The following is a 12,337-nucleotide window of genomic DNA, read 5'->3' as shown; positions in this document are numbered from 1 at the left end:
CAGGGAGCTTCAGTGTCGTCAGAAAGTCAAGTGAGAAGAAAGCTGCAAAGACTGGGGAGCTAGTGCTATCCAGAGTTAAGGGAGACTGGGGAATCGACAGACAGAGAAGGGGGCCACGGCTAAATTTACCAATTTTTACAAAAAAGGAGGTTAAAGAGTGAAATGCTGAAGAGGATGGGGAGGGTGGGATTTCAGACCAATGGTTCAAAACAGGAGAAAAGGAAGGGAAGGGGAAAGAAAGGTAAAGCAGATCAAGAACAGGGAATTTGGTGGGGCTTTTTTGTTTGGTTTTTATAACTGAGGCGCAATTGACATGTAACACTGTATTAGTTTCAGGTGTACAACATAGTGATTCAATATTTGGATACACTGCAAAATGATCACCACAATAAGTTACCAAATTTTTTTCTTGTGATGAGAATTTTTAAGATCTACTCTCTTGGGACTTCCCTGGTGGCGCAGTGGTTAGGAGTCCACCTGCCAATGCAGGGGACACAGGTTCGAGCCTTGGTCCAAGGATCCCACATGCCATGGAGCAGCTAAGCCCATGCGCCACAACTGCTGACCCTGCACTCTAGAGCCCGCGAGCCACAACTACTGAAGCCCGCGCGCCTGGAGCCCGTGCTCCGCAGCAGGAGAGGCCACTGCAATGAGAAGCCCACGTGTAGCAACAAAGACCCAATGCAGCCAAAAATAAATAAATAAAATAAATTTATAAAAAAAAAGATCTACTCTCTTAGCAACTTTCAAATATACAATACAGTATTATCAACTATAGTCATCATGCTGTACATTACATCCTCATGACTCATTTATCTTTTTTTTCTTTTTCTCATTTATCTTATTATTGGAAGTCTGTACCTTTTGACCCCCTTCTCCCACTTTGCCCACCCCCCGGCCTCCCACATCTGTCAACCACCCATCTGTTATCTGTACCTATGAACTTGGGTTTTTTGTTTGGTTTTTTTTTTTTTTTTAAGAGTCCACAAATAAGTGAGATGATACAGTATTTATCTTTCTCTGCTTGACTTAGGGAATTTTTTTTTCAAAATGATAATAGTTTCACCTTCTTATCATTGTAAAAATTAAATATCTTTTCTGCTAAAATTTTAGCAAACATAGATAAAATAAAAATTCAGTTAAAAAAAGCACTAAAAATCTGAAACATATATAGTTGAGAAAGAGCAAGCAATCAGACTACAAGAACTCGTACAAATCAGAAAAGAGAGAGAAAACCCAAAAGAAAAACAGGGAAAAGCATGGAGCAGAAACTTCATGAAAGGGGACAGCCATACCACCAATAAGTGTATGGAAAAAGCACTAAACCTCATTAGTTATCAGAAAAATAGAAATTAAAACCACAATAAAGGATTCCTATACACCCATCAGGATGGCTTTAAGTGAACATTAAGCTTGGGCAAGGACACGAAGAAACTGGAACTGTCACAGAGTAACTGGTTGGGAATAATTAAATGGTACAACCACTCTGGAGAACTGTTAGGCAGTATCTACTAATGTTGAACACACACATTCCCAACGACCCCAAAATGTCACTCAAAGGACCATTCACTAAAGGACACATAGCAGAATGTTCTCGGCAGCAGCACCCTTGGTAACAGTCCAAAACCGAAGCAACTCAAGTACCCATCAAGAGCAGAACAGGAGGGTGGTGGTATATTCATACCATGGAATACGGTACTGCAATGAGAGCGAAGGATCCACTGATTCACTCAACAGGAATGAATCTCACAAGATAAGCAAAAGAAGCCAGACACATTGGTATATTATGTTTGATTCCATTTACAAAAAAGGTCAAATGCAGCAACCCTCACCTGTGGTGTCAGAAGTCAGGAGTGTGCTCACATATCATGGGGGTGGATGGTGACCGTGTGGGTATGAGGAAGGGCTTCTGACAATGTTTTTTTTTTTCGGCTGCACCACTCAGCTTGTGGGATCTTAGTTCCCCAACCAGGGATCAAACCCAGGCCCTCGGCAGTGAAAGCACAGAGTCCTAAACACTGGACCGCCAGGGAATTCCCCAATGTTCTATTTCTTGATCTGGGGGCCGATTACATGGCTATCTTGACTCTAAAAATTCATTAAGCTGAACACTTATTATTTACACTTATTATTTGTGCACATTTCTGTTATGTTTCAACAAAAAGTTCCTTAAAGTTACTCACAGTAAATATCAACCTAAGATAAGCTAGTAATTTTTTTAATTATTTCAGATCCTTTTTCATTATGTTATTACAAGATATTGAATATAATTCCCTGTGCTATACAGTAGGTCCTTGTTGTTTATCTATTTTATATATAGTAGTGTGTATCTGTTAATCCCAAGCTCCTAATTTATCTCCCCCTTCCCTTTCCCTTTTGGTAACCATAAGTTTATTTTCTATGTCTGTGAGTCTATTTCTGTCTTGTAAATAAGTTCATTTGTATCATTTTTTAGATTCCACATATAAGTGATATATTATTGTATTTGTCTTTCTCTTTCTGACTTACTTCACTTAGTATGATAATCTCTAGGTCCATCCATGTTGCTACAAATGGCATTATTTCATTCTTTTTTATGGCTAATATTCCATTGTGTGTGTGTATGTGTGTATACACACACATCTTCTTTACTCATTCATCTGCTGAAGGACATTTAGGCTGCTTCCATGTCTTGGCTATTATAAATAGTGCTGCTATGAACACTGGGGTGCGTATATCTTTTTGAATTAGAGTTTTCATCTTTCCCAGATATATGCCCAGGAGTGGGATTGCTGGATCATATGGTATCTCTATTTTTAGATTTTTAAGAACACTCCATACTGTTCTCTATAGTGGCTACCCTAGTAACTTTTAAATTTAATCATTTCAGAGTTTTCCTTCCTTTTTTGTAATGAGATGTTCAAACAGCCTATTTTATTTAATATATAATGGAGGGACTTCCCTGGTGGCGCAGTGGTTAAGAATCCGCCTGCCAATGCAGGGGACATGGGTTCGAGCTCTTCTCCGGGAAGATCCCACATGCCACAGAGCAGCTTAGCTCGTGCACCACAACTACTGAGCCCGCGTGCCTAGAGCCCGTGCTCCACAACAAGAGAAGCCACCGCAACAAGAAGCCCGCGCACCACAACAAAGAGTACCCCCCGTTCGCCGCAACTAGAGGAAGCCCGCGCACAGCAACAAAGACCCAACGTGGCCAAAAATAAATAAATGAAATTAATTAATTAATTTTAAAATATATATATATATATAATGGACATCTCTCCATGTCTTTAAATGGAGTGCAAGTGCACACCATCAATTTTATGAATATTTAGATTGCTCCCAATGTTTGTAAAGTTAAGTTTGTTCCAATTTACACTTCCAGGAGTAGTGTCTGAGAGGGAGGAATGAGATTTTACAACACAGAACACATTGTGGCTAAAGGGGCGGGGGGGGGAAGGCTAGGAAATGAACAGGCACATGATAAAGCAGAACGCAAACAATCAAATCATGTAAAAGACTCTTTGATACAGACTACATTTGTCTTTGAAAATAAAAGTACAGCTGTCTAAAGAGTTAGGTGATAAATTACAATCAAGTTTTTAATCTGGAGTTAAAACCAAGATAATGCCTTACTAAATCAAAGCTGGAGGAAAATGAAAGCGATAAAAATATAATAGCATTTTCAACTCACAGCTTTGATTTTTAAAATGAATTTAAAGCAAGGACTCTGATAAACAGTCAAAAATTCCAAAGGAAGAAAAGGATAACTGCCTACAATAAGAATTTTGTACATTCAAAAACTGAAAATTTTTGAAAACTGCACTGAAACACTTTCTAACTCATGTGTGTCTTGTCATTAATAATCATCTTCCTCCAAAGAAAACCCAACTTTAATATTTTTTGATTTATTACTTATTGAGAAACACAAGATAGGAAAATAGCTTCCCACCTTCTAAGGATAAGGGCCTTCATTTCTAAGTGGAAAATACTAGAATCAGTTTTAAAAATAAAATCAAAACCTTCCACTTGCTTTTTTGAGTCCTTCTCCCACCAGCTCACTCCTATCTCATTTGAAATCATACACACATTCTTTTCCAAGTCTGCTTTTTCCCTCTTCTTCCAAAAAGAAGAATTTGTGTACAGTAAAACTTTTTCTCTATCTTGTTCATTTTGATATTAATTAAAGCTTTGTATTAATGGGCATTTTCATGTGGCTACAATAATAACTTTAAGGTACTCAAAAAGTTTTCTAAGATAAATTACCCTTAGTTGCTTATGCTATGTGCATTTCATTATATTTTAATTGATATAAATTACAAAGAATGCACAGTATAACTTTTTAAAAATCTGAGATACTGAATTAATCATAACACTAAATTCCTGACGAATGCCAGGGACCGGAGTTTACTGTAATAGCAAAAGCATTTTTAATTGTGAAACTACAAATCAGCATCTACAACACTTAATGTCTATCTGCTTATGTTGCTGTGCCAGCTAATGGAGACTGAAAAAGATAGGAGCGTAGCTTACTGGACCTTATCAAAGACACACAGACAGGGAAACTTAAATTTGATATTTAAACATCATCAGTCAGTAATACTGTAATTTCAGGAAAGCATTAGCAGTAACCATTCAAGCACTTCCCACAGCACAAGGGGCTTCAATTACCAGACATCAAGCATCCCAGTTCTTCTGTGGGAGACACTATCTAATACCAGAAATTGACTACAGCAGGCTAAGATAGCTTGATATCATTAAGCATCCAATTCCTTTAATTTCCAGATTTCTGAGTCCCTCTCCACCAAGACAACATGATTTTGTCTTGTTTCCCCTGCAGGTTTACCAATAAGGATAGAACATTCTGGCTGAGCAAATGCCAGTGCCTTGGATCCTATAATAGTTTTCTTTTTCATCAATAAGTGACTAAAGAACTGTGTGATTATGATTTTGCTTCCCAGGTACCTTGACTACAGGAAGAAAACATACTGAACACAGCAAGACAAGTGTTCTGGTTTGGGGGACAGAAATTTTTCATGTGATGCCATATTAGGCGTCCAGGCTTCAGCTGTCATTCTCAAACCAAGTTTAACATGAGTCCAGCCCTGAAGCATGGATCCAATTCTTACCAATATGATCCATCACAGACTCTGAGCCTGAAAGGCTGAGACACACACCAAGGACTACAACATTCTCAAAGGTAATAAACATCATGCAGTAAGAGATCCAGGTAAATGCCTGCCAGCCTTCCCCAGCTGGCACGACCTTCTGATTCCTGCGTAAACCAAGCAAACTGTATTTTCATCTTACAAATTTCTATACTAAAAGCCCATTATATTCTCTTGAGATGGATGGTGTGAAATAATAATAAATATACGTATACTGGTCTCTGCACCCAGTTCCTGATGCTGAGCTCCTAAAACCCTTGTATTTGGGGGTGCTCAGAGAGTCTTTTGTTCTAGTATTTCTAGTTTCTGATACAGAGCTCCTAGGGGCTCTGTCACTTCCTGAGTGATTGGAATGTCTGACACCAAGCTCCTAAGTCCCCTGGAATTTGGAGTCTGATAAGAACATCTTCTGTTTTAATGAGGTGACTTTTGGTGGGCTTCTAGATGGGGGCTGGTCACAAGAGAGGTTAGAAGCTTGGAATTTTCCGATCGACCCACCATTCTCTGGAGAGGGGAGGGGGCAAGACATGGAGCTAACAATCCATCATGGCTACAGGATGAAGCCTTCATAAAAATCCCCCTAGCACAGGGTATGGACAGCTTCCAAGTGGGTGAACGTATCTCTATGCCAGGAGGGTGGCAACCCCCAACTTCACGGGACAAAAACTCCTGCACTCAGGACACGTCTGGACCTTGCCCTGTGTACCTGACTGTTCATCTGTGTCCTTTATCATATCCCTTATTATACCATAAGCTGGTAAATGGACATTTGCATTTCCCTGAGTTCTGTGACCACTCTAGCAAATTCTCATGTCCAAGGTAGGGGTTACAAGAAAGCTGATTTCTAGCCTGTCAGTCAAAAGTACCAGGGATAACCTGGGACTTGGAACTGGTGTCTTTCATGCGGGGGCAGTTTTGCAGGATGAGTCCTTAACTTGCGGGATCAGAGGCTAACTCCAGATAAACAGAATCAGACCTGAATCCAACTGCAGGACACTCAGTCGGCATCACAGAATTGGTTGGTGTGAGGAAAACCCACACATTTGGTGACCAGAAGTGCAGTACTATGTGTGTACAGAAGACACACAGGAGTGATTTTCCTAGACAGAGGATCTCCAGTTCCTTTTAGCAATTTTAAGTTAACTCCCTTAGCTGAAAGGGTTATTTGGACACTTTCAAAAAAAAGGTTTTTTTAATTTCTCAATGCATTCACCATTGACCAGTAGGTACTTCTTTTAAGAATGAAAAACAAAAGATGTTTGCCTTCTGTGGTGACAACAAAGAAAGAAAATTCACATTTGTATCATACACTCCAGAAATTAACTCACAGGTTCTCAAGGGAGCTCTACAGGAAAGAAACTGATGAGAAGAAATGAATACCCAGGAGAAACCTTCAGAACCCTCAGCAGGGAGGGGAGAAAAGACCATCTCAACACCACAGAACAGGCTGAAACTACTGCACATGATTGAAGAGAATCAAAATTTAGTTTCCATGCTGGTGTGAGAGGCGGTAACAGAGATGGGTGATGCTTGATCATTTTAGAAGTCATCTCAGCTAAGACACTGCAGCAAAACAAGGGAATCTCTGCCATCGTTAATGGAAAATGATAGTTTAACTGCAATTCCAAGTTTCCAACATTACTCAAGAGGAGGCTAATCCTGGCCACCTGATTTCTGTGACCGTTTTAGTCAGCACTGGAAAGGACACATGCAAAAGATCAGAGGGCCTGCTCCTACACTCTTTCCTGAGAGAAGGGCGCTCACAAGAGAGCTGAATAAAAAATGAAAGTCTGCACTGGAAATGTTGGCCATGAAAATACACCCATTTAATATAGGTACTTTTTTCCCCATTAAATAAGGTAACTATGGGTCTCATGCCAACCGTAACTCCACTTGGGTGCAAATACCTGCCAATAATTACAGTAGCTACAGTGTTTCTCTGGAACAGGCTTGTTATTCAAATCATTGTGAAGACTCTACGTCAGATCCCGACATAGTCAGGAAGCAGAACACAAGGTACTTGTCTAGGAGGTGACGCTACCCTTCATACTTGCACAATGTCTTCTCCCACAGTGTTGAAAGACAGCCTCAACAACTCTTGAAACTCACCTCCTACCACCACGGACTTAGTAAACACTTGTAAGTTCCTACCGCTTCATCTGGTAAAATACATCGATGTTAGAATTTCAAACACACTGGATTCGGTTACAAGGTGTGATAATGATACTAACTTGTGGTAAATGAAAACTTTATTCCATAATCCCTTTATCTTTGTCCAATTCTCAAAGGATTCTAGATTAAAATTGGCACTCTTCTGCTTTTTCCAGTCTCTGAGGCAAACATGAAACAACTGTCCTCCAATGAGAGTTTAATTTCTCTTCCCCCGGTTTGCCAAAAATGCCACGAGGAAGAATCAAAACAACTAAGCATTTGCTTGAGTTTTTGCCAAGAAATCTTTCCCCCACTTCCTTGATCATACAAACTCCCTTTAAAAAGAAAAAAGAAATCCTCTTCCATGTGAAAACAAAAGTGAACAGAACCATATTTTTGCCTTTTCCAAATGCCTGTTTTATATGTAGAGTCTGACTGGGCCGAACTATTCCTTCTTTCTGCAGCCTCCTAGGAACCTTCATGCTGGCTGGAGCAGGGACCTCACAAGAAGATACATTTAAAGCAATGTTCAGGCAGCACTAACATAGGACCCAAAGGGATTGCTCTAAAGTTTTCAACAGATTAAACGATGGAATACATCCAAGGGAAGAAAATAAAAGGAAATGGAAATATAGTTACAACTACTGTCAGTGCACCTGTGAAAACCAATACTGCAGGTTTTAGCCAGTGGAACTGGGGTTTTGAATTTTAAATAAAGATCTCCAAAATCTGGCAAGTTACTTAACATGTCTCAACCTTCCTTTCCTTAACTATTAAATACCTAACACCAGAATATTTCAGAAGACTGTGATGATTTAACACCAAGTGTCGAATAGAAAAAGTGAGTGTGTATAACAGAGAGTGTAACAGAGTGTATCATAGAGAGAAAACAAGAAAGCTTGAAATCAGTATGACTCACAAAAAATGTAATCACAAATTAAAATGCTACCAACTATAAGCCTTTTTCATTTAACATTTTATCACATAGAATTCACTCTCTACCAAATATTGTGTGGGCTTCCGGCATGAGCTCACAATATTCCTTCTGCCTGCAATTTCCATCTCAATATCTTTCTACGTGAAGTCATTTCCAACATGCGAATCTCTCCGAATCTGCTCATCTCCCCAACCGTCTGCAAGTTAAATACTCCTGCATTCCCATCGTACTGTGCTCATGCCATTATTATATACATTATGGTACAGGGAGAGGTGTGTGTGCCCCAATACTTGCTAAAGAATTGGCTCCTGGGGGCAGAAATCCTTTCATGGCTCTATATATTCATTATATACCAGTGACTAGTGCACAGTAGGAGATAAATAAATGTCCGTGAGTGAATGAATGAATGAATGAATAAATAAATATATTAATTGTCCCTTTTTTCATCTTCTAAAAGGGGGGGGGGGGAACCAAACACCTCCTCAAGTGATTTCCATTTTTAACACAGACTACAATAACATAAAGATAAATTTTTCATGTGGAAATTTCAGTTTGTACACACTGTCAATCACAAAACTGTTTCTATCACCTCAATGTAATACGTACTGGCTGGAACAATGAAGTCTCCGTGTAATTCATAGGTCATCAGCGGCTCTGGAAGACTCCTGTATTAAAAGGACAGCTTAGAATTACCAAACAAATACAAATAGGTCACCTCTTTTTGCATTCATTTTTTATAAAAGGATATTAAATATGTCATGCATTTCTTAATGTGCAAAACTTCCCTAGGAAATACTTTTACATATCAAAAAAGATACATCATTCAAATGGATTCCTTTATTAAGTGTTATCTGCACCACGCACTGTCCAAGCTTAAGCAGCCACAAATCTCTATCAGATCTAAGCACGTAGTATTTCATATTTAATCTTGGAAAGTACCTTTATAAACATCTGATTTCATGTATAAAACTTCCTTCCACATACTAACTTATTTAAAGTCAAATATTCTATCCAACCAAATATAAACATATAATTTTGAAAATCACCTCTAGGATATTAACTGAAGATGCCACAAAAAAAATATGGAAAAGATTAAACAAATTTAAAGAAATCCCTCTTTTTTTTTTTTAAGATTTTTTTGATGTGGACCATTTTTAAAGTCTTTATTGAATTTGTTACAATACTGTTTCTGTTTTATGTTTTGTTTTGGACATGAGGCATGTGGGATCTTAGCTCCCCGACCAGGTATCGAACCCACACCCTCTGCACTGGAAGGTGAACTCTTAACCACTGGACCACCAGGGAAGTCCCTCCAGTCCTCTTCTCTTACATCTCTATTATAAAAACATGATATCCAATACTGATGTAGGCCTATGAAACAACAGAGAAATGAAATAAAATTGATCACAACTTGAAAAACACCTATATCATTTTAATTTTCTACAACCAGATTACATAAATGGTAGATTTTTATCCTGTGGTCAATAGAATGTTACAGTTCAATCAACATTTATACATATCTTAACTTTTAAAAGACCAGATCTCCAGACTCTATAAACACCTAAAGAACACTAAGACAAGTTATCAATCTGCACAGCCCTTCTGGAGGGCAATCTGGCAAGATAAAAGATAAAAATTTTTAAAAGGTTTAAATCACGTAGCCCAGAAATTCCTCTTCAAATGCTTAAAAAAAAAAAAGAAATCAAAGATACACACACACAAAAATTTTAAACATATGCAAAAGCCAAAAAAATGCCAGGGATAAAGAAGGTCATTTCATATTGATAAAGAGGTCAATTCATCAAGAAGACATAATAACCCTAAATGGTTGTTTGTTTGTTTTTTAACAATCCTAAATGTTAGTGGGTCTAATAACAGGATCTTCAAAATCCAGGAAGCAAAAATGGATGGAACTGCAAGGAGAAATAGACAAATCCACAAATATGGCCAGAGACTTAAATACCTCTCTGTCTCAATAACTGATAGGACAAGTAGACAAAATCAGTTAGGACAGAGAAGATTTGACCAAAGCTATCAACCAACTTCACCTGACTGGTACGTCCATCACCTAAATGAAACGCCATCCAAAAGCAACAGAAGACACATTCTTTCCCAGTGCATATGAAGCATTTATCAAGATAAAGATATTCTGGACCATGAAACAAATCTCCATAAATTTAAAAGGGTTCAATTTATACAGGGTATTTCTCTGATTACAGTAAAAATTAAATTAGAAATCAATAACAGAGATATCTAGAAAACCTCAAAGAAAGGAATATCAGGAAGTATTTTGAATTGAAACAAAAATGAAAATACAACATATCAGAATTTAAGGGATGTTGGTAAAGCAGTATTTGGTGGTAAATTTATACCACTAAGTACCTATGTTAGAAAAAAGAAAGGTCTTAAACTTTCTACCTTAAACAGCCAAAAAGAGAGTAAATTAAACCCAAAATAAGCAGAAAAACAGAAACAAAGATCAGAGCAGAAATCAGTTAAACAGAAAACAAACAAACAAAAACAGAGAAAATAAATAAATCCAAAAACTGGTTCTTTGAAATAATCAATAAAGTTGGTAAGTCTAGCCATAATAATTAGGAAATAAAAGATAGAAAACACAAATCACCAATCAGAAATAATAGAGGTGACTGAAGAATCACTGCAGGTTCTAAAGTATTAAAAAGAAAATAAAATATTATGAAAATATTCATGCCCACAAATTCAACAGTTTAGATGAAATGGACAAATGTCTCAAAAGACACAAACTACTAAATCTCACTCCAAAAGAAATAAGTAACCTGAGAAATAGGTAACCCATATCTATTAGAGAAAATGAATTTGTAGTTAAAAATCCTGCCAATAAGAAAGCTCTAGGCCCAAATGAGTCACTGACAAATTCTACCAAACAGTTAAAAAAGAAATAATACCAATTCTATGCAAATCCTTCCAGAAAGTAGAAGAGGGAATATTTTCTAACTCATTCTTTGATGTCAGCATTTACCTTAGTACCAAAATTAAATACATTATAAGAAAACTACAGACCGATATTACTCATGAATGTAGATGCAACTATTCTAAATAAAACGTTAGCAACTGGAATTCAACAAGATAAATAAAAGGATAATACAGCATGACCAAGCTGGGTTTATCACAGAAATGTAACTGCCTTCATAGTAAAATAAAATCAGTGCAACTCACCATACTAGCAAACTAAAAAAGAAAAACTGTAAGATCATCTCAAGAGACAATTCAGTGGAGAAAGGATAGTTTTTCCCACAGATGGTACTGAAACAACTGGACATCCATATTCAAAAGTGAACTTGGATCCATATTTTATATCTTAACACAATGACTAACTTAAAATAGATCATAGATCTAACTGTAAAACCTAAAACTATTAAACTTCTAGAAGAAAACATAAAATCTTTGTGACTTTGGATTAGGCAAAAGCACAATCCATAAAGTACAGTCCATAAAAACTAGTAAATTCAACTTCATCAAAATTTTTAAATGCTCTTTGCAAGGCACTTTTAAGGGAATGAAAATACAAGCCATGACGCCATGAAGAAAACATTTGCAAAGCACATTATCTAAAGACTTGTATCCGAAATATCAAGATTTGGCAAGGGTGTAAAGGAAATGGAACTCTTGTACATCGTAAGTGGAAATGTAATGAAATACAACCACTCTGGAAAAAAGTTTGTCCGTTTCCCCAAAAGTTAAACATACCCCTATCGTACGATCCAGGCGTTATACTCTTAGGATTTACCCAAGAGGAATGAAAGCTTATGTTCACTCAAAGATTTGTACACAAAGATTTTTAGTAGCTTTATTTATAATAGCCAAAAGCTACAAACAACCCAAATATTTATTAACAGGTAAATGGATAAAACAGAAATTTGTGGTGTATCCATAAAATGGAACACTAGTTAGCATTGAGAAGGAATGAACTATTGGTCCTTGCTACAACACAGGTGAATCTGTAATTATGCTGAGTGAAAGAACCCAGATTTTAAAAAGTACATTCTATGTTACTCCATTTATATGAAATTATAGGAAGTGCAAATTAATGTATAGTGACAGAAAGCTGGTTTGCCCAGGG

General features: G+C 37.3%; 1 protein-coding gene across 4 annotated transcripts in view; it reads right to left on the bottom strand.

Moving 5' to 3' along the window:
• The window catches only part of ARHGAP10 (Rho GTPase activating protein 10), a 328,794-nt gene that overhangs the window by 104,723 nt on the left and 211,734 nt on the right, over positions 1 to 12,337 (bottom strand). For all 4 annotated transcript variants that reach the window (XM_059922584.1, XM_059922586.1, XM_059922585.1 and 1 more), the window contains one exon: positions 8,842 to 8,900. In XM_059922584.1, coding sequence (XP_059778567.1) covers positions 8,842 to 8,900 — 59 coding nt within the window. The remainder of the gene's footprint in view (positions 1 to 8,841; positions 8,901 to 12,337) is intronic.

This window comes from Balaenoptera ricei, chromosome 5 (genome assembly GCF_028023285.1).
Source record: "Balaenoptera ricei isolate mBalRic1 chromosome 5, mBalRic1.hap2, whole genome shotgun sequence".
Lineage (NCBI taxonomy): Eukaryota > Metazoa > Chordata > Mammalia > Artiodactyla > Balaenopteridae > Balaenoptera > Balaenoptera ricei.
The sequence above is the reverse complement of the archived record's forward strand: the minus strand, read 5'-3'. Positions and strand labels throughout refer to the sequence as shown.